The 26,863-nt window shown below is 40.8% G+C and overlaps 1 protein-coding gene across 4 annotated transcripts in view; it reads right to left on the bottom strand.

Annotated features, from left to right (window-relative positions):
• Positions 1-6,511: 6,511 nt before the first annotated feature.
• The window catches only part of WTAP (WT1 associated protein), a 29,746-nt gene continuing 9,394 nt past the window's right edge, over positions 6,512-26,863 (bottom strand). For 2 of the 4 annotated variants that reach the window (XM_047769811.1, XM_047769812.1), the window contains exons 3-8: positions 24,781-24,836; positions 20,866-20,924; positions 19,464-19,591; positions 14,526-14,704; positions 8,745-8,899; positions 6,512-7,803 (exon numbers count right to left, since the gene is read on the bottom strand). In XM_047769811.1, coding sequence (XP_047625767.1) covers positions 7,223-7,803; positions 8,745-8,899; positions 14,526-14,704; positions 19,464-19,591; positions 20,866-20,924; positions 24,781-24,836 — 1,158 coding nt within the window. In that variant the 3' untranslated portion in view covers positions 6,512-7,222. Of the gene's footprint in view, positions 7,804-8,744; positions 8,900-13,477; positions 14,705-19,463; positions 19,592-20,865; positions 20,925-24,780; positions 24,837-26,863 lie in introns of those variants that run through there. The other 2 variants (XM_047769813.1, XM_047769814.1) reach the window with 2 other exon arrangements.

The following is a 26,863-nucleotide window of genomic DNA, read 5'->3' on the forward strand; positions in this document are numbered from 1 at the left end:
TTCCTTTTCTTTTCTTTCAGGGCTACACCTGGGGCATATGGAAGTTCCCATGTTAGGGGCTGAACTGGAGCTGCAGCTGCCAGCCCGCACCACAGCCACAGCCAAGATCCCAGCCACATCTTGACCTGCGCTGTAGCTTGTGGCAACTCCAGATCCTTAATCCACTGAGCAAGGCCAGAGATCGAACCCACATCCTCATGGATACTAGTTGGGCTCTTAATCCGCTGAGCCACAACGGGAACTCCAAAATTCCTAGTTTCACCTGTCTCTATTAGACTCTACAAGCTTTGCAAGATAATCTTATGCCCAGCTCCTAGCGCATTATAATTAAATATGAATGAATACTAATGTGTATTCTTTGTGTCCAGTGCCTTACGTATCTAAATGAATGATGAATACACTCTTCTGGATGCAAGGAATGTAGTCACCTATTTCCTGCCCAGAGGTTCAGAACCAACCTGACAGCAAAAATTGAGTCGACAGTTCCATGCTTTTGCTGAGTGCCCCCAGCACCTCCACTCAGGAAGGCCCTCGTTTTAGTTGCTTCTCACCATCTACTCAAAGCCATGCATAGGCCAGGTAGGCACAAAGGATAATGAACAGGTGAAAGAGGAAGAGAATCATTTTATTTTATTTAATTTTTAGTGACCGCCCCTGTGGCATAGGAAATTTCCTGAGCCAGGTATTGAATTGGAGCTGCAGCTGTGGCAACACTGGATTCTTCTTCTTCTTTTTTTTTTTCTTTTTTGTCTTTTTGCCATTTCTCAGGCTGGTCTCTCAGCATATGGAGGTTCCCAGGCTAGGGGTCGAATCTGAGCCATAGCCGCCGGCCTATGCCAGAGCCACAGCAACGCGGGATCCGAGCCGCATCAGCAACCTACACCACAGCTCACGGCAATGCCGGATCCTTAACCCACTGAGCAAGGCCAGGGATCGAACCTGCAACCTCATAGTTCCTAGTCGGATTTGTTAACCACCGAGCCACTACGGGAACTCCCAACACTGGATTCTTTAACCCACTGCACTGGGCCGGGGATCAAACCCATGCCTCCACAACAACCCGAGCTGCTGCAGTTGGGTTCTTAACCCATGGCGCCACAGCGGGAACTCTGAGAATCATTAACAAATTTTATTAGGGTTGATTGACACCTTTGTCAATTTCTGCTGTACAGCGAAGTGACCCAGTTAGACATATATATTCTTTTTTTCTCATAGTATCTTCCATCGTGTTCCATTGCAAGTGACTGGACATAGTTCAGCAGGACCTCGTTGCTTATCCACTCCAAATGCAAGAGCTTGCATCTACTAACCCCAAACTCCCAGTCCATCCCACTCCCTTCGCCCTCTCCCTTGGCAACCACAAGTCTGTTCTCCATGTCTTTGAATTTCTTTTCTGTAGATAGGTTCATTTATGCTTATTAGGTTCCAGCTAAAAGTGATCTCTTTCTGACATACCTCACTTGGTGTGAGAATCTCTAGTTCCATCCATGTTGCTGCAAATGGCATTATTTTGTTCTTTTTGGCTGAGTAGCTTTTCGTTGTGTCTATATACCGCATCTTAATCCACTCATCTGTCCATGGACTTTTAGGTTGTTTCCAAGTCTCGGCTATTAAGAACAGGACTGCAATGAACATAGGGGTGCAGGTATCTTTTTGAATGAAAGTTTTGTCTGAACATATGCCCAGGAGTGGGATTGCTGGGTCATATGGTAGTTCTATATTTAGTTTTTTGAGGTTTTTCCATGCTGTTTTCCGTAATTGTACTGAGAATTATTTTATTTATTTATTTATTTATTTATTTATTTATTTATTTATTGTCTTTTTGCTATTTCTTTGGGCCGCTCCCGCGGCATATGGAGGTTCCCAGACTAGGGGTCTAATCGCAGCTGTAGCCACTGGCCTACACCAGAGCCACAGCAACGCGGGATCCGAGCCGCGTCTGCAACCTACACCACAGCTCACGGCAACGCCAGATCCTTAACCCACTGAGCAAGGGCGGGGACCGAACCCACAACCTCATGGTTCCTAGTCGAATTCGTTAACCACTGCGCCACGAGGGGAACTACTATTTTATTTTTTATTTTTTGGCCACACCCAGGCCATGTGGAAATTACCAGGCCAGGGATCGAACCTACACCACTTCAGTCAAGCCCTGCATTGACAAGCTGGATGCCCAACTCACTGTGCCACAAGAGAACTCAGAATCATTTTTAAAATTACATCTCCCTCATGATGGTCCAGCTTCAGAAGCAATGAAATGATACTATCCAGGTTGTAAAAGTACTCACTATATAATCATGGAATAAATGAGCTCCCAAGAAAGTGTCATCAGAGAAGAGCAGTGGGCAATGATTGGGTTAGGGGACAAACCACTATTGACGAGAAATAAGGAACATGTGAGAGAAAATTTTCAGCTAGGATGGCTTTGCACTACGTTTGCCCAAGTGTCCCAGGAACTGGAGTGGTCAATTGCATCAAATACTGCTGAGAGGCCAGGAGAACTAGCATCTTGTGAGCTGAGCCCCATGTAACAAGCACATGTTCCCCCTCATTAAAACCTTCCCAGCAGTCGCATCCACTAAATCCTATGTCAAGAGATGGCAACTGGTACATCCTCTAGTAATGCCAGATGTTGCAAAATAGTCTCAATCCTTTTGCCCACAAACCAGTTATCATGAACTTCAAGGGCTAAATTAACCACTATTCTTAGCCAAACCCTTGTACCTTAGTGTCTTGAACTATATACTTAGAATTTGTGTGACTTGAATTTTTTCCCGTCACTGCCTTGCCACTCCATGTGATTGTTTCCAACTCATTTAGTCGAGCAAAGCAACCATTCAGAAGGCTTATGAGAAGTCATCCTTCGTAGCTCAGTTACTTCTCCTCCTACTCAAGAGGATGAAGGAGGCAGAATGGCACAGCGTATAATGTCAGCTCTTGGCATCAGACCTGGTCCAGCTACCAGCTTTGAGGTGGGTATTAGAAGCTTTCATGACAGCACCCCCCCCGCAGGGCAGCTCCTATGTTTACCAACTCTTTGCTTTGTACTGAACCCTCTTAAGCACAAGTCTTTTCATTCCTTTTTTTTTTTTTAGGGACACACCTGCGGCACATGGAAATTCTCAGGCCAGGGGTCAAAATCAGAGCCATGGCTGCCAGCCTATGCCACAACCACAGGTATGTGCCTCCGAGCCTCACCTGTGACCTACTCCACAGCTCATGGCAATGCCAGCTCCTTAACCCACTGAGCAAGGCCAGGGATTGAACCTGAGTCCTCATGGATACTAGTCAGGTTCATCACCACTGAGCCGCAAGGGCAAGTCCTAAGTACATTTCTTTTTTTTTTTTTTGGTCTTTTCTAGGGCCACTCCTGCGGCATATGGAGGTTCCCAGGCCAGGGGTCTAATCGGAGCTTTAGCTGCCCAGCCGCCTGGCCTACGCCAGAGCCACAGCAATTCGGGATCCGAGCCACGTCTGCGAGCTACACCACAGCTCACGGCAATGCCGGATCCTTAACCCACTGAGCAAGGCCAGGGATCGAACCCGCAACCTCATGGTTCCTAGTTGGATTCGCTAACCACTGAGCCACGAGGGGAACTCCTAAAAGACTTTTTTTTTTTTTCTACGCACATTTCTTATGGGGATAACAAGTGCCTGTCTCATGAGGTGATGATAAAAATATAAAATGTTAGTTTCTTTCTGGCATGTTAAGAACTCAAAAAGACGTCAAAAAATGTTAAGGCCTTTTTTACTACCTTCATAGTGTAATTCTGAAATAATGCTAGAGACATCGAAACTTTCTTATAATTTTGGTCCTTATCCAAGCGAACTGCCCTTAACATAACCTCCTTTGGCGGTGCAAAATGCTGGGTTTCATTTCCAGGAGTCATCAGAAGGACTCTTGGGCACTTTGCATTTGTGTGGCCTTAAGGCAGCTTTTCACTTTTCCATGGAAGGTATCACAGTCCATTCAATTAAAGCTGTCTTTTTTCTTTCAGTGGAAACTCTCCAAACCAAAAAACACATTTGGAGTAATGTGGCCAGCGGAGATGGTCTGTGATCAGGACTGGAACTTCAAGATAACGGTAACTGCGAACATTTCCTGAGCAGTCACTACGTGCTTGCGTGATTGTGCACGCTTTACGTGTATTAATGCATTTAATGCTCTATAGGGGAAAATTGAGCCGCAGATATCAAGTGGTTTGCCCAGGCCGTGAAGTAGATCAATGGTGAAGCCAGGGTTCAAACCCATTCAGATTGAAGTCAGTCTCTCAACCTACATTACGATTTACCACCTTTTCTTTTTTCTTGGTCTTTTTAAGGGCTGTACCCGGGGCATATGAAGCTCCCAGGCTAGGGGTTGAATTGGGGCTGCAGCTGCTGGCCTACACCACAGCTCACAGATCCTTAACCCACTGAGCAAGGCCAGGGATAGAACCACATCCTCATGGATACTGGCTGGGTTTGTTTCCGCTGTGCCCTAACAGGAACTCCTTGCCACCTCTTTTGTCGTAGTCATGCCAGCAAATAAAGCATCCAATTCCAGAAAAGAATACTGATGCTTCACAGTCTTAAGTTCTCTCTGCCTAAGTCACTCATCCATTAATGCAGAGTCAACAGAAACAGGATAACTGGTTGTGACACATATTAGTTCCATTACATTTAGTCCTAAAATTTTACCAGCAGCTTGAAAATTTATTTCTTCTTACATGCACCGGTAATTACATAACACCAACAAGGAAAAGAAATTCCTTTTTTTTTTTTTTTTCTTTTTAGGGCTGCACCTGCAGCATATGGAAGTTCCCAGGCTAGGGGGACATCTGGAGCTGCAGCTGCCAGCCTACACCACAGCCACAGCATCTGCAGATCTGAACCACGCCTGTAACCTACACACGGCTCACAGCAACGCCAGATCATTAACCCACTAAGCAAGGCCAGGGATCGAACCCACATCTTCACGGATACTAGTCAGGTTTGTAACCACTGAGCCACAACAGTTAACTCCAGAAATTCCATTTTTGTTTAAATTGAACAAGTTAAAGATATACATAATAAAAACTAATGCCAAAGCCCACAGTACTTAATAAACCAAGAGACTAGTATTTTAGTACACACCAAAAAGTTTATAGGTAAATTTTAAAGTTGTGTAGGTTTTTAACTTGGAAGACTGCACAAAAAAAATTAGCATGGAAAGACAGGAAGTACAGTATTTAATTATCTTGGCTGTGCCCAGGGCGTGCGGAAGTTCCTGGGCTGGGGATCAAACCTGTGCCTCAGTGGTAACGAACCCGACTAGTATCCTTGAGGTCACAGGTTTGATCCCTGGCCTCATGTACTAAGTTGAGGATCCTGGGTTGCTGCTGCTGTGGCGTAGGCTGTACCTAGCTTGGAAACTTCCATATGCCATGGGTGTGGTTCTAAAAAGACAAAAAACCTGGCTCATAGCAGTGACCCAAGCCACAGCAGTCACAAGGACAGATCCTTAACCCCTAGGTCCCCAGGGAACTCTTAGAAGTGCAGTATTTTAAATACACCACGAATAACAGATATACCTGCAAGCCAGTTAAACAAGCAAAAACATAGTTATTTTCAAGTAAGTTGTTCCTCAGTTTCCAATGTTATTTTAAGTCCACTTCAGGAGTTTCCTGATAAGTAATATCTAAAACAAGAAAGTATTTTGCTTTAAGCGAAAATCTTTTTTTTTTTGTCTTTTTGCTATTTCTTGGGCCGCTCCCGCGGCATATGGAGGTTCCCAGGCTAGGGGGTCGAATCGGAGCTGTAGCCACCGGCCTACGCCAGAGCCACAGCAACACGGGATCCGAGCCGCGTCTGCAACCTACACCACAGCTCACGGCAATTCCGGATCGTTAACCCACTGAGCAAGGGCAGGGACCGAACCCGCAACCTCCTGGTTCCTAGTCGGATTCGTTAACCACTGCGCCACGACAGGAACTCCTAAGCGAAAATCTTATTTCAACCACAGATGTGAAAAATTATTCTAAAAGCCATTCAATTCCAAAGACCGAGATAGTTAATGTTTAAAATACGACAGGAAATGAAACATTTTTTCTTCTTTAAAACATTTCACCTTCAACCTAACACCCTATACTCCCTTAATATGTAATATTAGCAGGTGTTATTAGTCCAATCAGGAGCAGTGGCCGATATTTTAAAACAAACACCACCTACTACAGATACCTAATTACCTGAGATCATTGCACAAAGTCTAGTTTTCAAGTAAAAACGAATATTTGGGTGACTTATTTTCTGTAGTTTCAAATATTTTGTAACAATTATTCTTACATTAAAACATTAAAGTGTGGACCTAAATAAACTCCACGTTCATTTTGCAAAACAAGGCATAAATTTTTTAAAACATTAAGTTCACTGTTAAATTTACGCATAGACTTAAAAGTTTCACCTCTGTGGTATTTGGAAGAATAATGAGTAGACATTCAGCAATTCAATGAGATGACAAATGCTAAGCACACATACAAAAACAAAAAAGAACTTAAGGAGTTACAATAAAAATCTTTATTTAGGTTTGGTCAGTACAGGTAAGATATACTGGAGTCACAGAGCAATATGCATTAACAGGATACAACAGTTCATAAAAACTGAGTAACTACGCACACAAATTTCTTTAACTAACATTCAGTCACCTAAAGAGAAAATGCACAGATGTATAGTGGAAAAAACTGTATCTAACACTGAAACTACTATAGGACTGCATCAACAAGTCCAACTTTTAGTGATAAAACTACTGTACTGGGCAAACTCGGCAGTCATAAACCCACATCTACGCTAACACGTCTGAAATGGTGCAGAAGTACAGTAACAGCATGAGTAAGAACGCCTTCCACAGCACAGCTTCTAGGATAGACACAGATTTATACAGACATCAGTATGTTATACTTTAAGGAAAGATTTCCATTTACAACTTCACATTAACTCATATAAAAATAACTTGACCCTACACAAAATGTCCTTTTAGCAACATTCAAAGTAATTAACTGTTACAATTTCCCAAGTGGCAGAGGTCTTAAAGCAAAGAAAGAGAAGTCAAAGGAAAAAAAAAACAAAAAAAAAAAACAAAAAGACACACCCCCACAAAAAAGGCTAATTGTGACAAAAGAATGCATTAATTTTCTGGACAATATCCTCTCCCAAATTAAATGACAATGTATAAAAGTTTGCTGGGAATTTCCTTTTTTTTTTTTTTTTACAAAACCGAACCCTGTACATTTACACTTGAGTCCAAGCCATTCTGGACGTGGCGGGAACCCGCAGTTCGGCTACCTTTCCCACTCACGGTTTTCTCCTCTTGAGGGTCAGGGTTGGAGTCTGTGTCATGTGAGTGGCGTGTGAGAGAGTTTTCACTGCCCGTGGGAGAGTCTACGCTTTCATACCCAGCACTGAGTTGGTTTACGTAACTACTACCTCCTCTGCCAGTTCTCTCCTCTGAGCTGTTGGAGGCCTTATTCCCGCTCCCCGGAGAAGGAGGAAAGTCATCTTCGGTTGTGTCGCCCTCCCTGTGAAATCCAGACCCAGACGTCCTCTGCCGGGAGGAGCTGCCATTACTTGGTCCGTTGGCCAGACGACTGCAGTCTTTCCCTGTGGCCTCTGCCTGTCCTCCAGGCTCAGACGGAGTCCTGCTGGTGCTCGGGCCTGGGGCTTGAGACTGCTGCTGTTGGTACTGAGCCAGCTGCTGGCGGGTCTCCTTCAGCTGTTGTTGAAGAACTAGAATGGTACTCTGCATACCCTCTACTTCTTCGTCAAGTTGAATGATGAAGTCATTCAGTTCTGTGCAAAGGAGAGTCAAACCTACTTTAATGTCTCTTACAACATACTTGGAAGTATTTCTTACTGCCTGCACAAAGCCAGGCACTCAGTAAATGTTTAAGTAAACAGATAAAATTCCCAAGTCAAAGAATATTTTAAAATTTTGTTTGGAATTTTAAAATAGCCGTTTAACAATGGCTTTGTTTTCAAGGGAAGGCGAAAACTTAAAATATATTAAAGCAACCAAGTTTGAACGGATTCAAACTATCTAGCCAAATACTACTAATGGACAGCCCACAAAATCTGCTCCATGGATGGTTACCTAGGGGCCCACATGTCCGGCCCCTCTCCACTCCTCAGCCTCTTAGCCAGTGCTCCACGGCACGTTTATTATATAATAGTCAGTGGGTTAGTGTGGTACTCTAATCCTCCAAAGAAGCCTATGCTGCAACCAAGGGTTAGTCCATATCCATGAACGAAAGCCAGAGAAAATACCTCTTGGAAACTGATTAAAAAAATTACATGTCTATTAAGTGCTAAGAACACATTTTGGGGGGGGGGGGTTCTTTTACTACTACACAAAGTCTGCTCTATTTACAAGTAGTTAAGAGCTAAGAACTATTGCTTTTAAAAGGCAGTTTTAAAAATATTAAGCACTGAACATAAACTTATACAGCTAGATAACGTCTTAGAAATACAACAGTCTATCTTTTGCCAAATCCCACTCCTTAGAAACAAAAACTTATGAAATGTGCACAGTCAACAATTTACACAATCGGGGGAGGGGGGGACACCACTAAAATTAAATGGCTTTGTTGGCTGACTCACCTGGAAATATTTCATTTATAATTTTATAGAACCACTGGCAGGGATTACATATACAGACCCTCATCTGTAATACTCATGCCTGGCAGTAGTTTAAAGCCAGTGCAGTTAACCAAACTTTTCAAAAAACCCCTTACCATCCTGACTGCTTTTAAGCTCCTCACTATATTTCTTCTGTAAAGCCAACTCTGCTTCAAGCTGTGCAATACGTCCCTGGGACAGCTGCCTTCCAAGCTCTTGATTCTCCTGGATAAGCATTCGACACTTCGCCATTAACTTTTTGCCTGTTTGGCTGCAAAGGAAAGAGCCATTCATCACAAAGTGAAAACATAACTCTCTACTTCTTTGCTTGCAATTATTACAGCAAAAGATGTAACACGTACAGAACGAAACTACGTCACAGCAGATGCCTCCCTATAATTACCATCTTCTTTTCCAGAATACGGCCATCTTGCATAGTTCAGTATTTTGCCAACACAGCAGCAAAAATAAAACCTAAAGAAAAAGTACCTAAATGGCCACTTGTTGTTTCTAGTACATTAATAATCAATTCCAAAATTTATTTTTATCCCAAATTATAATTAAAATAAAAACAGGCCAGTTAACACATTTCAGATAAGCTCAAATTAATAAAACACTAAGGTACTTTTTTATGAACAGAAAGGTTCTTGAAAAGTAAACATCAACCACAAATGTATACTTCTGAGTTCCCTGGTGGTCTAGTGCTTAGGACTTGGCACCTTCACCACTGAGGCCTGGGTTTGATCTCTGGTCTGGGAACTGAGATCCCACATCAAGCTGCTGCATGCAGCAGCCAAAATTGAAAATAACTTTTAAAAAAGTGTACTTCTTGGAGTTCCCGTCGTGGCTCAGCAGTTAACAAATCTGTCCAGCATCCAAAAGGACGCAGGTTTGATCGCTGGCCTTGCTCAATGGATTAAGGATCTGGCATTGCTGTGAACTGTGGTGCAGGTCACAGACACGGCTTGGATCCTGTGTTGCCATGGCTGTGGTGTAGGCCAGCAGCAGCAGCTCTGATTCAACACCTAGCCTGGGAACCTCCATATGCTGTGGGTGCAGCCGTAAAAAGTAAAAAAAAAAAATAATAATAAAAGCAAACAAACAAAAAACCTATACTTCTTTAAAGTATCTAATATATAAAAATCAGTACCTATAAATATTTAAATATATGAAAAGTGTACTCTTGCTAGATCAGCGTTTATAAAGATGCCTCTTAAAAGGCAGTTCTCACAAGAATGTTTACTGCATTTGGTGAGGCCCATTCCATAACTGTCTTTAGAAAACCTTAAGCCTATTTCTATTCATTAATCCCTAACTTCAGTTTCTGAAAATTTAATATTGGTATGAGGTAAAGATTTAATCCGTGTTGTAAAAGATTATCCTTAGGACACAAAAAACAAGATTGAAATTACTTATCATAAATAATGCACACACATAAATATCTGCCAAATTAGGAGTACCATACTTACAACAAATTAGTTACCAAGTGCTAGTGCAATAGACTACACACCTACATGCATATCCACAGCAATTTGCAAAAATGCAAAGCTCATCCTATATATTAAGGATGAGATGCATTAAGTAATTTAACAGGCAAATTAAAGTTCCATGTAGCAATTTTTTTTTAAATCAATAAGGCCATTCTGAACTTTACTCCATCACAAGAATATCAAACTGTCCCTATCAAAGCCTCAAAGGTAAAATTGAGATTATATACTTAAATTAGAACCCTTTAAAAGCGATCAATTCTATTGCTACTGCAGAGGCTAAAGAAAAGCAATGAAGTTTTATTGAGATACTGATATTAGGGCTTTTTTTGTCTTTTTGCCTTTTCTAGAGCTGCTCCCGTGGCATATGGAGGTTCCCAGGCTGGGGGTCTAATTGGAGCTGTAGCCACCAGCCCATGCCAGAGCCACAGCAACGCGGGATCCAAGCCACATCTGTGACCTACACCACAGCTCACGGCAACGCCGGATCCTTAACCCACCGAGCAAGGCCAAGGATCGAACCCGCAACCCCATGGTTCCTCGTCGGATTGGTTAACCACTGCGCCACAATGGGAACTCCAATATTAGGGCTTTTGATTCCATTTTTGCAGCTGCTGTGCACACTTTTACCCTCCATAGCAACTTTATTGGCTGGTATTACTCTTCCCTGCTGTTATAGCTTGAGATACGCACCGTTTCCTATTAGCACCCTCAGACTTCAGCCTCTACTGATAACAGGAGTTTAGAAATCAAATAGGGAATTCAGACAGTGGCGTCCCTTCCACTTTACTGCCTATGTACCCACAACTTTGTTTTCTTGCAAAGTATACGGCACCAATGTTTACCAAATATCCTGAGAAACCTTTTACATTTTTAAAAACAGAAAACTGTAAAATCAATATATTGTGTCCTGACTAACCTCACAGAAAGTATCACAAATTCTAATGAACAAATATCTCATTTATGAAGTCATGCCTTTCTATAAACACCTGTTCTAAAATAATCCTATCACTTCACATAACATTCTGGAACATTGTCATTTTACTATGTCACGTAAAATTTGTGTTGTGTTCATCGTATCACAAAAATGGCAAGAGTTCACTTATAAGTAATTTGTCTTTGGAATTTTTTTTTTTTCTTTTGGCTGTGCCCACGACATGTGGAGTTTTCAGGCCAGAAGCACCACAGCAACGACCCAAGTGGCTGCAGGGATAAGACCAAATCCTTAACCTGCTGTACCACAAGGGAACTCCTGGAATAATTTTTAAAAGTCACACACAAAATAATCCCACCCATTCCTAAAAAGTCAAATAACCCACAAAGAAAACAGGAAATGGTTTTAAGAGAAGGATTTATAAAAGAAGAAGAGACACTACAGATTGCTTTGTTACCAAGGGGAAGGGAGCTAGGGTATTTGGGAGGTGCACACCCAAATAGCTAAATGTTTAAAGGCAAATGGAACATTTGTCAAAATACTGCAATACACCCTTACTCTAACTACCCTAAAATATATGCATTGTCACATGTATGAAATATTTCAACTGAAGTGGACAAGTTCAGAGAATCTTTCTTAAATTAAAACAGAAAAGGAGTTCCCGTCGTGGCACAGTGGAAACAAATCCAACTAGGAACCATGACGTTGCAGGTTCAATCCCTGCCCTCGCTCAGTGGGCTAAGGATCCGGCGTTGCCGTGAGCTGTGGTGTATGTAGGTCGCAGATGTGGCTTGGATCTGACATTGCTGTGGCTGTGGTGTAGGCCAGTAGCTGTAGCTCTGATTCGACCTCTAGCCTGGGAAATCTCCATGGATGCTGTGGGAGCGGCCCTTAAAAAAAAAAAAAAAAGTACACACACACACACACACACACACATATAAAAAATCCGTTCTATTTGAATTATTCCAGCATACTGATAGAGCAATATAATGATGTATTTATATAGTACCCCATAAACTCTGGCTTACAGCTTCTTAAAGAAAAAAAAAAATCCATTTACAGGTGATTAAATTATGATCCATTAATACAATAGAAATATTTAATAAACATTAAAAATGGTAAGTAACCTAATGTACTAAAAAATGGAAAAATGTCCAAGAATAAAGTGAGGGATGAGGGAAAGTCACACTGAAAATCTGTGACATGAATGCACATTCACGTTTGTTTAAAACCAACACATATACATAACTAACGTACATGCATAAAACTCATCTGGATGACACACAAAAAATTAAGAAGTGGTTCCTACTCCTGAGGGATAGAATGCGGAAGGGCCAGGTCACATCGGGAGTGACCCTCACTGTTCACCTCCTTCTTTCTTCAGGCTGTTTCAATTTTATACACGACCATGTGTTATCTCATTAATAACACAGTAAGAAGGAAAACCCACCTCAAAGTGGCTTCAAAGTGGAAAATAAGAAAGAAAAAACCCACCTCAAAGTGTTACCTAAGTGGCAAAGAGAGATGGCTAAGTCTGAGTACTTGTGAATACATTTGATGAATTATTTCTTGACCTACTAAAAATAGGTAAGCCATTTCTACTGTGATCTTAAATAGCATAAAATATTTACAAAAGCCTTAATTCAAGCACAATCAGCTAATTTCCAACAGGTGTGGTTACTTACCCTCCAACCCCCACAATCAGTGAGAATTTTAGAAGCAGATTTCTTGCTGTGAAGTCACACAAACCACTTCTTCAACCCACCCTCTGCCCCACCATCAGTTCCCTAAAGCACAGACATACAGGATACTTACAATTGATTTGAATGATTAAGAGAACTTAAGTCACCCTGGTTAAAACCGCACTTAAACGGTGGGACAATCTGGAACATTTATCTTCCACTCATCTGAGACTCCATTATTACCAAGTGAAAATTCGAACTGGTGACTTACAGAATGATTTGACGAAAAAAATTCACCTCCAGGATTGGATGGAAGCATGAAGAAAATAATGCCTCATTTATCTAAATGATCAAATGAATTTGCCAGAAATGATCACTACACCTTTGCCCCGCCAATTCACAAAACGTCTCACTGAGGCCAGCCCACAGTTCCAATACATTCTGTCCCCAGTCTTCTGGCAGGCACCCTGGGGAGCTGTCCCGCATTAATTTCTAATGCAATATCCTGGGACAAGGTGTCAGAAAGTAACAAGCGTCAGGTCTCCTTGTCTTTTGATACCAGCTGGAAAAAGTAGGTGTTTAAAAAAACTGAGACACAGAGCCTTTTCCTTCACTTTGAAGAGCACAGCAACAATTTTTTTCAAAATCAGTCTGCTCTCCACAGCCCCCCAAAATCAAAATGTTAAAAGTACAACAAAATCATCATAGTAATCCTTGAACTTAAAAAAAAAAAAAAAAAAACCAACTACTTCAAGGCACATTTAATTTAATATCAAGAGTGTAATACAAAAGGCCCAGATACAATGAAGGAACACATTCCCCCATTAACACCAACGACAATGCTCTTTCAACATGTGCCTGTTGAATGGAATGGGGGTTTAATAAATTTCGCTACTGAAAAAAGTAACGCAGTGAGTCTCATCACAGCCAATATCCTTATACAGTCTAGTTGTGAAATGAGTGTTTATAATGCTTCAAACAGTTTGAACCTGAAGTTTGGTACCACACCTTTATGTTTGTACAGTCCTCAGTAAGATCATCTACAGTATTAGCAACCATTCCAAGAACAAACCATTGAGTAAAACCACATTGACTTAAGGCCCCGTCAAGTGAGACAGAGCCCCAAACTAAATGGTTAAATATATGATCTGCTTGTACTGACATCTATTATTTGACTCTCTCATGACTATTGTTGGTTCTTAGCAAATAAACCCTTTAAAGGCAAAATTCACCTCATTTAGGTTTTGACCCAGAAGTTCAACAACAATGGTGAAGTCCACAGTCTTATTGGCAATACTGATACACAGTGTCTCTAAGTCACTATGCTCAAGGTTAAGAGCGATGCATATTCCATCTTTACATTTTACTGGAATTTTACATGTTCAATTCATGATTTTAAATCTCTAGGTTTTCATTCCTCCAAACTGTCTGAAGACACAGTGTGTGCCACAGACTTAAGACTTCTGTTTCTCCCTCTATTTTCTTCAAACAAACATTTCTCAAGTGTCTAATGTTCTAGAAGGGGAATTTTTCGGAGGTGGCCACTTCTTCGGAATAGTCCGACGCCATCAGGCCTCTGAAGCAAGGGGAAGGGGAAGAGAAAAAAGCTGAAACACAAGGTTCATCTGGTAAGTTTTACATTAACCATAACAAGCTGGATAGTATAAGAATGTGGCTTTTTTGGCTCAAAAAGTCTGAGTCTTGGTGTGGAAACGAGTACGTGGCTGTCCCACCACAGCTTTCTCGCAGTGGGACTGTCAGGGAAGTCTTGACTGGGGAGTATGATTTGTTTACCTATCAGGCGTAAACTTCCAGGCACTCAGTTCATTTTGGGCTTGTTCCAGTTTGTCTTTAGTCTGTTCCAGTTCACCTTTCATTTTTAGGAAAAACAAGTTGATCGCTGGGTCGACCATTGTTGATCTCAGTTGGGCAACACTAGGCTGCTGGACTTGCTTGAGGTACTGGATTTGAGTCTGTGCAAAGGAAAAAACCTAGTTACCACCAAACAAAGAGAACAGACTAAGAAGATGGGATAAAATCCCCTTCATTCATTGGACTTGCCAACTTGTTTATTAAGCCCCTCCCTCTATCCATGTAGGAATAAAGGCTCTTTGACTACATTCCATATTGAAATCTTTTTTTTGTCTTTTGTCTTTTTTAGGGCTGCACCAGCAGCATATAGAGGTTCCTAGGCTCGGGGTCCAATCGGAGCTGTAGCTGCCGGCCTACACCACAGCCACAGCAATGAGGGATCCGAGTCTTGTCTGCGACCTACACCACAGCTCATGGCAACGCCAGATCCTTAGCCCACTGAGCAAGGCCAGGGATCGAACCCGTAACCTCATGGTTCCTAGTCGGATTCGTCAACCACTAAGCCACGACAGGAACTGCTGGAAACTTTAATAAAGAGATTACATATTTACAACCAAAAGAGTACCACCTCCCCAAAAAAAAAACCACATAAAAAAATTTAGTGTTACAGTTACTAAAAATGGTGATGCCCACTGAAAAAAAGGCCAAGTTTAAAATATTAATTATGGAGTTCCTATTGTGGCTCAGCACTAACAAAGCCAACTAGGATCCATGAGGATGTGGGTTCAATCCCTGGCCTTGCTCAGTGGGTTAAGGATCCAGTGTTGCAGTGAGCTGTAGTATAGGTTACAGATGAGGCTCATGTGTGGCGTTGCTGTGGCTGTGGTGTAGGCCAGCAGCTGTAGTTTCAACTTGACCCCTAGCCTGGGAACTTCCATATGCCGCGGGTGCGGTGCTCAGAAGACAATAAGATATTAGAATATAGTCATTTACTCATTCAAATCTATGCTTATGGGAAATTATTCTATGTTCGAACCCCCTAAAAACATACCAGGTACAAGATATGTATGAAGACATATTTGCATTTCTAAATTTTAAAAATAAGTATTACTTACATATTTACGACTTGGCATTACAGCTTTATAAACAACATCTTAACTCAAAATTAGGTATATAATTATTTTTTTCCTTCTGAGTAGATTTAAATCACAGCTTTGTAGAGCTGTAAGGTGACTGACCTGATCCAAACTGCTTATTTTTGAGAGATTAAATAGCCAATTGTCCAAGAATATAGTTAGTTCAGTGCTAGTATTGAAACTAGAATCCTAGTTCTTAAGCCTCCTGACCCCCAACCTAGGGCTTTTCCCATCATATCAAATCCTTCTACTTACATATGAAACCTTCAATTTCAACTTCGACTGCACTACTTTCTAGCACACTAAAAAATACATTTCTAAAATATGAAACAGGTTATTAGTATTAAATGCATCAGTTCCTTCACACCCAGGGTAAATCTTGTTCAAGATCCTGCTCCACACTAAACCTCAAACAGGACTTAAAATTAACATTTCCGGAGTTCCCGTCGTGGCGCAGTGGTTAACGAACCTGACTAGGAACCATGAGGTTGCGGGTTCGGTCCCTGCCCTTGCTCAGTGGGTTAACGATCCGGCGTTGCCATGAGCTGTGGTGTAGGTCGCAGACGCGGCTCGGATCCCGCGTTGCTGTGGCTCTGGCGTAGGCCGGTGGCTACAGCTCCGATTCGACCCCTAGCCTGGGACCCTCCATATGCCGCGAGAGCGGCCCAAGAAAATGGCAAAAAGACCAAAAAAAAAAAAAAAATTTAACATTTCCTAGGCAGCTATAATTTATTTTCAAACTTATTATTATTTTTAATTATTTTATTTTTACTATAAATTAAGTAAAAGATACAAATACACTAAGTGGATTAGGAATATATTCAACTACTATTTCACTGAGCAAATGGGAACTAATTTTTTTTTCTTCTAACTTAAGGAGATTTTTTTTCTTTGTCTTTTTGCCATTTCTTGGGCCGCTCTCGTGGCATATGGAGGTTCCTATGCCAGAGCCACAGCAACGCAGGATCCTTAACCCACTGAGCAAGGGCAGGGATTGAACCCGCAACCTCATGGTTCCTAGTCGGATTCATTAACCACTGAGCCACGACAGGAACTCCTTAAGGAGATTTTTTAAAACAACTCATTTTAAGCCAAAAACTACAACTATTTTATTCAATATAAAGCCAACTGTTAATGTAATTTAACAGGAACAAATCATGCCAGGTAACATACACCATGACTGCCATCACTGAAGAAAACACTGTCTCTCTGCCACTGACGTCGTCGTCGTCACATCTATGTGTACAGGTTGGCAAAGCGAACTGCCCTCGTGTGCTACACATAAACTTGCCATTTCCTTGTATTTTTGCACCTGCTGCCCTTCCTACAAAACCTCACTCTGTATCCCACTGGAAAGAACAGTGGCCTGTGCAGAGGAGAGCTGTTAAAAAAATGTGGCTGAAGAAAGTTAGGTTCTAGTTGGAAAAAAAAAACCGTAAAATCTAGGCTAAGAAGGGGTGATGGGACATCACCAAAGGCTTTGATGAGGCCTAATATGATCACAACTGCCTGCGCATATGGGGCAGCTGTCCAGTTACTGAGGTGAATCCACAGCAGGTGCTAAGAAGAACCTGGGCTAGGATGGCAAGAGCAGGACTCCAAAGACAGAAAGAAATCAAGACCCACTGGGGTTGAGACAGTACCATCAGCACCATCCATTCACACTCTGTCCCAGGTGCTAGCACTCTGAAGGTAAAAGTCATCCTTTGATGTGTAGGCATCTAGCATAGTGCCAGGTCAACAGGAAAACCTAAAACTATTAAACGAATAAATGGTAGAATCTAGGATCCTAAGTATCGCAATAAGAATTAAATGGTTTTGAGACCAAGCACTTGAGAAGTAAGTAGTACTCATGCCACCAGATGTAAAAATCCTGAAAGAAAAAAAACTGGAGGGAAGGGGTGGTGTGGGTGTCATAGACAGGGAAAAACAACCACACCCTTATATTCAAAATCTTGGTGAGACTTTTTGGAACCAAGTACCCAGGTTAAAAAAAAAGCCAAAAGTAGGAATGGTCAATAGCTGAAGTTAGGCTAAGTGAAGGTGTAAGAGTACTTAGAAAGAGAAATTTCTTTGCAGCACTATTCACAATAGCCAGGACATGGAAACAACCCAAATGTCCATTGACAGATGACTGGATTCGGAAGAGGTGGTATATATACACAATGGAATACTACTCAGCCATAAAAAAGAATGACCATAATGCCATTTGCAGCAACATGGATGAAACTAGAGAATCTCATACCGAGTGAAATGAGCCAGAAAGACAAAGACAAATACCATATGATATCACTTATAACTGGAATCTAATATCCAGCACAAATGAACATCTCAGAAAAGAAAATCATGGACTTGGAGAAGAGACTTGTGGCTGCCTGATGGGAGGGGGAGGGAGTGGGAGGGATCGGGAGCTTGGGCTTATCAGACACAACTTAGAATAGAGTTACAAGGAGATCCTGCTGAATAGCATTGAGAACTTTGTCTAGATACTCATGTTGCAACAGAACAAAGGCTGGGGGAAAAAATGTAATTGTAATGTATACATGTAAGGATAACTTGATCCCCTTGCTGTACAGTGGAAAAATAATAATAATAAATAAATAAATAAATAAAAGAGAAATTTCTTAATATACTCATTAGTGATGCCACAGAAGAAAAATCTGTGTCAGTGAAGCTGAAATCTAAGCTGGTAGAAACAAAAGGAATGCTGAGGGGGTAGAGAAAATAACTAAGGCTACTCTTCTTTAGCAAAGTAACAGATAAGTCGTTTTGAAAAAGTGAAGGAGGAGGGACTAAAGACTCTGGTGGAAATATGGACAATCTCTGCACAGGAAGTTTAAGAATTATGACTGACCCCTAAAGAACATTTATTGATGAAAGAAGAGACAGAAATAGAACTGCCTGCCCTGAAGATTCGAGAAAATTTCAGCTTTTAAGATTATAAACAATGAGGATAGAACTGTCTCTATTTTATGTAACTTACATATACAAACAGTAAAAAAAGAGCTAAGACTGTCAAAGACAGCATAAAACAATCTAAATTTACAATCAGAGCTAAGTGATCAAGTATGTTGCTAGATTTCAGATCTACACAGGCATGGCAAATAAAGTACAAATGAAAGATGTAAAAATTAAAAAGGAGACATGGTGGAAGTCGCCGACGCTAAGAAAAAGTCTTGGAGTCCAAGTTGTTTTTTTCAGCATTAAGGAACCTGACTAGTATTCATGAGGACACAGGTTTGATCCCTGGCCGTGCTCACTGGGTTATGGATCTAGTGTTGCCGTGAGCTGTGGTAGAGGTTGCAGACATGGCTCGGATTCTGTGTTGCTGTGGCTGTGGTGTAGGCTGGCAGCTGCAGCTCTGACTGGACCCCTGGCCTGGGAACTTCCATATGCCACAGGTGTGGCCCTACAAAGGCGGGGGAAAAAAAGAGAAAAGTAGTTTATGCAAAAAGGGGTAAAGTTAGCAGAGGATAAACTCATCAGATGGCTATCTTAGTAAAGAGTAAATGTTCCTTATACTCTTAGATATCAGGTTACTTAAAGATATCTGAACCATTATACTAATTCTCATAAATCATGGAGATTGCAGAGAATAACCTGAAACTTTCATATCCTTGGCCACAAAAAATTATTTTAAAATCAATAATGAAGGGGTTATCTATCAAAATTTTACATTTGGCATATTTAAGCCCAAAGCAGTTTAGTACTTATTAGTTAATACCTGTAGCAATGCAACCCAAACCCAGTTACTCTGAAGACTTTAAGCCTCTGAAATACTCACAGTACACTCTTGCATCTCTTGCTCCTTGGTTGCTAGGCGCATTACAAGGATGTTTTCCCTGCGTGCAGATTCTTGCTGTTGCTGCTTTAGTTTTTCTTCAGACTCCCTTAAGCCAGTTACATCATTAGCTAATGATTAAAAAGAAAAAAAAAAAAAACCCCAAAACATTATGAAATACAGTTTCAAGATCAAACTGAACTAATCAAATGAAAATTCTTATTGCCTTTGTCAAGGATAATGAAAACCACTGTAAAAGATCAAAGTCTTTGGTTTCTATCTGAATTACTTTTATTTAAAAAGGGCCACACCTATGCATATGAAGTTTCTAGGTGAGGGGCTGAATCGGAAGCTGCAGCTGCCGGAAACAGCCACAGCCACAGCCACCTAAACCACAGCCCACAGAAATGCCAGACCCTTAATCCACTGAGAAGAGCCAGGGATTCAACCCACATCCTCATGGTTACTAGTCCAATTCACTTCTGCCGTTTCACAACAGGAACTCCCCAAATTACTTTTATAACAAGAAAACTTGTTCCTGCTCAGGAGTGCTCCTTTGGTAGTGTTTACGGTGGTCCACAACCACCTAATGCTATAGACGGAATTACGCTGGTACAGTCTAATCTGTTCCCAACAAACACAGGAAACTTCACGACTTGCATTTTTAAATCCTGTACAATATTCACAAAGTTCTGATTAATACTGCTTTCAACTCACTCAATGTAAAGATGTCCACTGACTGCATGGACATTCTTCTTCTAAGCTTTTATCACATTCACGACTTAGATGGATTACAACATACTTACATAACAATGGAAATTTTAGGACTTTAAGCTTTCTCAACTTGGAAAACCGTATTGGTTTTTATATTCACAGAGTATGTTACTCCAACTCAGTGAAAAGTGACAAAAAACCTCAAATGGTCTCAAGATAAATTCTTGTATTATTTTTAGGTTTTGAAAAATCCATAAATACACAGCGATATCATATTGTTACAAATCGAGCCATCATGAATTTAATACTGGTTGCTTCTACACTCCTCCCTTTCAGAGCAGTAATTCACGCTTCACTTCAAATTCCTCTACGGAAGGGACGGATCAAGGGACGTTTCAAGTGGTTGTGCATTTCTCTATCTGTGCTCTCTCAGAACCCTGGGGTTCAGTTAAGAGTCCCACTGTTGTGAGATTATTGCCTGTCAGTCTTCTCCAGTGACTCAAGAAGAGATCATGTCTCACTGACCTTCCTATTTGTCCACCTCCAACAAAGTGTATGGACATAGTCCCTTAGTAAATGCTTGAAGAAGCATCAGTAAAACTTTGCTCAGTAAAACCAGTTATCCTGTGCTTATAACAACTATCTAAAAGAAAACTGTCACATGTCTTTAGGAAGCTCAACTCAAACTTACAGTTAAGATCTGTGTACTTGCCCTCCAAAGCTTGCACGTATGCTTCGTATTGTTTCCACCTAGTACAAAAATAAATCCATGTTAGTTACCATGTTGAAATTTTAGGGTCCCTTCCATTTTGAGATAATTATGAATCCAGTTTAACCCATAATAAATCAGTCACTTCAAAACTATTCCTTCTCAACTTACAGGAGTTAGGAAAACGGAAACAGAAGAGTGCTTTCTGTGGAGAGTATACACCAAGAGGTGCTCCCCTGGGTCAGATCAGACACCATATGGGACTTTGTCTCACTGATGTTTAGCATGATGCCTGGATTACAGAAGATGAATGAAAGACCTTCTTTCAGATGTGCTGTCTGCCTCAAACAAAATGTGCCTAATTCTAAGGGAATGAAGGTTATTTTGCCTCTTTTGTGAAAACACCACGTGACTCTCTCAAAGAAAAAGAGAACACACATTTTTTAAAAGTCTAAACAAGGACCTATTCTATAGCACAGGGAACTATATTCAATATCCTATAATGAACTATAGTTGAAAAGAAAAGAAAAAAAAATTCAAGGGAAAATAAACCCCAAACATATCTAATTGGCAGAAACAACTTGCATAAATGCCATATACTCTAAGAGTGGAAAATGATTTTTTTTATTATATTCCTCTACCCTCAAAATATAGACCATATTATCTGCTCTTGACAATTACTGCAGATGACAAACTTTCTCCAGTCTTATGTTTAAGCAACTGCTTCTGGAGAGTAACCTGTCTGCTACCTTGCTTACTGAAGAGCTACATTTTCAAGCTGCTCTTCAGTTACAGCTAATCAAAATTTACTTTGACTTTAGGAAATAGTTCTACAATCTTAAAACCCCTGACAAGTTTGCTATGAGACATATTAATACATATAGCAAAAATATCCTGTAATATCAAGCTAATCCTTCTATATAAAAACTAGGCCAAGGGCATTCTTATTTTTATGGCCTCTACAACCTAGGACACAAACAGGAGTTCATTCAATGTTTCCAGATGAATTAAGGTGTTCTGAGGAGGTTAGGTAAGAATTACTTATTTTACTGGACTAGAGAAATACAAAAATTCAACTAAACCATCCTTATCAAGGAGACCGAGGGCGGGGGGCAGCAATTAAATAGGTAACAGTTAATTTAAAATCACCAAGAGAATTAATAAGGAAAAAACTGCAGTCAAATGAAAAGTACCTAAAGAAAGAAGTCAAAATGGCAAGAACACAAATTGCAGTTCCCACTGTGGCTCAGTGCATACTGAATCCAACTAGAATCCATGAGGATACGGGTTTGATCCCTGGTCTCACTCAGTGGGTAAAGGACCTGGTGTTGCTGTGGCTGTGCTGTAGGCCGACAGCTACAGCTATGATTTGACCCCTAGCCTTGGAGCTTCCATATGCCGCAGGTGCAGCCCTAAAAAGAACAAACAAACAAAAAAATTGTATATAATTTTAAAACCTTACAGGTAACTTAAAAAACTGCTATTTGATTTTTAAATTGAGATCACAGCACTGCTTTCATCCCCTACAGTTAAATCAAGAAAAGAGACTGCACATACTAGCCAGAAGAATTATTTAAGAATAAAACGATAAAAGAGAGCACCGTATCAGATATATAAAGAAAATTTCAACACAAAATTGATAGTATATGAGAAGCATCTACCTCGGCAGGAAAGGGGAAAGAGTATTTTAAAATACTAAGTATTTACATTTTATGTGTGGGAAAATTAAGACATCATCAGTAGAAAAACGATCCTGGAGTTCCTGTCGTGGCTCAGTGGTTAACGAATCCAACTAAGAACCATGAGGTTTCGGGTTCGATCCCTGGCTTCGCTCAGCAGGTCAAGGATCTGGCATTGCCATGAGCTGTGGTGCAGGTCACAAATGCGGCTCAGATCTGGCGTGGTTGTGGCTCTGGCATAGGCCGGCAGCTACAGCCCCAATTAGACCCCTAGCCTGGGAACCTCCATATGCCAGAGTGCAGCCCTAGGAAAAAAGACCGAAAAACAAAACAAATGATCCTATGAGTGAAATTATGGCAAAGGAAGATAAAAAAGCGTGTCTGCAATAGAGGAGCTAAGTTGGGGGGGGGGGGGCAGACTCCAGGAAACAATGGAGCACGTCATTTGTGTTTCCTTATCTCACAAACCACTTTTCTCTCCTCTATTTCCAGTCTGCTAAATCCACTCAGTTTTTCAAGCAAAAATTCCTTAAAATTTCTAGAGGAGGAGGTTAAATGACCTTGCAAAGGCTGCCAATGAAAAAACATTAATTTTATTTCAATCTAAAAGTGATCCCAGGAGTTCCCGTTGTGGCCCAACGGAAATGAATCCAACTAGGAACCATGAAGCTGCGGGTTCAATCCCTGGCCCTGCTCAGTAGGTTAATCTGATGTTGCCATGAGCTGTGGTGAAGGTTGCAGACGTAGCTCAGATCTGGTGTTGCTGTGGCTGTGGTATAGGGCAGCAGCTACAGCTCTGATTAGACCCCTAGCCTGGGAACCTCCATATGCTGAGGGTGGGGCCCTAAAAAAAAACAACAACAAAAAAAGTGATCTCGTAAAAAATTTACCATAGTGATAAAACGCAGAAAGAATATATTTAGGGAGTTCCCGTCGTGGCGCAGTGGTTAATGAATCCGACTAGGAACCATGAGGTTGCGGGTTCGGTCCCTGCCCTTGCTCAGTGGGTTAACGATCCGGCGTTGCCGTGAGCTGTGGTGTAGGTTGCAGACGCAGCTCAGATCCCGTGTTGCTGTGGCTCTGGCGTAGGCCGGTGGCTACAGCTCCAATTCAACCCCTGGCCTGGGAACCTCCATATGCCGCGGGAGCGGCCCAAGAAATAGCAACAACAACAACAACAACAACAACAAAAAAAGACAAAAGACAAAAAAAAAAAAGAATATATTTAAGTTATAAAACACAAAACATGTGCGATCCCATTTTCTGATTTAAAATAAAAAAAAATGAGTACTTGACAATCTGCTTTAATAAGACATTTATAAGACAACCACACAGATTCAGAGCTGAAAATAATCTTTAAAAGTAATTTAAAATAAAAGTAATTTAATCTAACTCCTTTAAACCTCAGATAAGAAAATGAAGAATATAAAATTAAATGAGTTGACCATGATCACAGTCATGAGAAATAACAACTTAGCTTTATTCCACAAAGAGAAGTGTATCCTTAAGGATACGTTTTCACATGTTAACAGAAAAGGAAAAAAAAAATTACATCAGAACAAGTCCATTCATTTATTAAACTGAAAGCTTCGTAAGAGCAGGGTCTTTGCTTATAGCAGGTTATACACATGAGATACAAATGCTTAAGTTTATGTCCTGAATATTTTCCCTCCACAAAAAAAAATTCAGGTTACCTACCTGTCAGTCTAGAAGTTATCCAAAGTAGTGCTTTAGTTCTTTAAAATGTTAGTTTAGGAGTTCCCATTGTGGCCCAGTGGCTAACGAATCCAACTAGGAAGCATGAGGTTGTGGGTTCGATCCCTGGCCTTGTTCAATGGGTTAAGGATCCGGTGCTGTCGTGAGCTGCAGTGTAGGTCGCAGATGCAGCCTGGATCCCAGGTTGCTGTGGCTCTGGCGTAGGCTGGCAGCTACAGCTCTGACTGGACCCCTAGCCTGGGAACCTCCATATGCCACAGGAGCAGCCCTAGGAAAGCACCCCCCTCCCCAAAAAAGATAAAATGTTACTTTCCTCAATGTTTACATAATGAAGAAACAGGCCATAGGAAAAAGGTCTGAAGAGTATATTAAATGATTGAGGATATATTAACATTAGAATCAACACATGGTATAAACATCATAGTAGAGAATCATCATAGGAGAGAATCACAATGTAATGTTCTATAGGAAGATTTTATCTTTTTGATAAAGAACAATTTACCTTAGAATCAATTCGTCTCGTGCCATAACTTTGAAGTCTGTCTCACTCAGTCGAACCTAAAAAGTTAAGAAATGAAGTAAATGCTCATTCTAAAAGTTTTAAATATTAAATACCACTGGCACTTACATCATTCATATTTTTATGAAGACAGGACTACAACTTAATCCCTCAACTGCTGGTTTCTGTGACTACAAACCCCCTTTTTACTGAAGACGTACAAAGCCCCTCTCAAAAAGAACTCTGTTGAAATGGTTCAGTATGTTTTATGATTAAAAAAAAAAAAATCTTATCTTTTGGAAAGAAGTTTTTAAAAGGTGGACTACTTGTTATCTTTAATATAGGCATCACTAAGGAAATGCAAATTAAAACTCAATGAGCTGGGAGTTCCAGTCATGGCACAACGGAAACGAATCTGACTAGGAACCATGAGGTTGCGGGTTCGATCCCTGGCCTCGCTCAGTGGGTTAAGGATCTGGCATTGCCGTGAGCTGTGGTGTAGGTCGCAGACGCGGCTCAGATCCCACAGTGCTGTGGCTGTGGAGGTGACTGGCAGCTGTAGCTCTGATTTGACCAATAGCCTGGGAACCTCCATGTGACACAGGTATGGCCCTAAAAAGCAAAACAAAACAAAACATAACAAAAAACAAAAAAACCCCAATGAGCTATCATTACACTCCTCTAAATAAGAAACAGCGGTAGAATTCCCTGGTGGTGGTGCCATGGGTTAAGGATCGAGTGTTGCCACTGCTGTGGCTTGGGTTGCAGCTGTGGCATGTGGTTCAAATCCTGGCACGGAAATTTCCACATGTCACAAGGAGGCAAAAAAAAAACAAAAAAAAACCAAAACCCAACCAAACAAAAAATAGTGGTAACCTCAATGTTGAGTGAAGATGCAGAGAAACTAAGCTTTTTCATACACTGCTGGTAAGAAAAGTGGTAGAGCTTCTGGTGGTTCTTTTTAAAACTAAAAATGGAAGTTCTTGTGTGGCACAATGGGTTAAGGATCTGGTGGGGTCACCGCTACGCACAAGTTTGATCCCTGGCCTGGGAACTTCCACATGGACAGGCGCAGCCAAAAAAGAAAAAACAAAACTAAAAATGGACATGCCACACAATCTGAAGCACATACTCCAGAGAAATACTTATTTTCACACAGAGACTTGTTCACAAAATGGATCAGAGCAGCTTTATCTGTAAGAGCTCAAAACTGGAAACTACAATCCATGAATGGTAAACCATGATACATCCACACCATGAAATATTATTCAGCAACAAAAATAAACAGAATGTAACAACCTGGCTTAAGCTCAAGGGAATTTTGCTGTGTTGGGGAAAAAAGAAAAAGAAAAAAAAAAAAAAAACCACCTCAAAGCATACTCAAAACAGCACAATTTCAGGTATATGACATTTGTCAAAACAACATAATTATAGAAATGAAGAACTGATTAGTGGTTGCCAGGGATTAAAGAATGGAGTAGGAGATGGATGCGGCTACAAAACAGTGGCACAAGGGAGGCTTGTGTAAAAGTTCGGGTCACGGTGGTGTTTACATTAAGTTACAAGTGATAAAACTGCACAAGGGCCACACGTCACACAGAATGCATGTGTAACTGGTGACACCTGAATAAGCTCTGTGGATCGTACCAAAGTCAAGCTCCTGGTTTTGATACTGTTATGCAAGATGTCTACACTGAAGGAGACATTTCTTTGCAACTTCATATACATCAGTAATTAGTTCAAAATAAAGTTTTTTAAAATGGGCATGATATTCTGGTAAGCTGATAAAAATTAAAACATTTTCCCTTTATAAAAAAGTTTCAAATAGTAACATAATACTATCAGAAAATAGAAGAAGAAAAATCACTATACCAGACTCTATTAAAATTCTAGACTCTAACAGATAGCACCCAGCAATTCTCAAATATTAAAGCACTTGACTTCAAAACTTAAGCCAGGAATTTTTTTAGAACATTTACTATCTAAATTGTTCACTTAAATATTCACTAGGTAAGGGTAAGCACATACCCTTGCTTTCCCAATCAAATTATAATAGTTCCTTAGAAACTGTTCCTTCTTTTGTGTA

The sequence above is a fragment of the Phacochoerus africanus genome, chromosome 2, assembly GCF_016906955.1.
Source record: "Phacochoerus africanus isolate WHEZ1 chromosome 2, ROS_Pafr_v1, whole genome shotgun sequence".
Classification (NCBI taxonomy): Eukaryota; Metazoa; Chordata; class Mammalia; order Artiodactyla; family Suidae; genus Phacochoerus; species Phacochoerus africanus.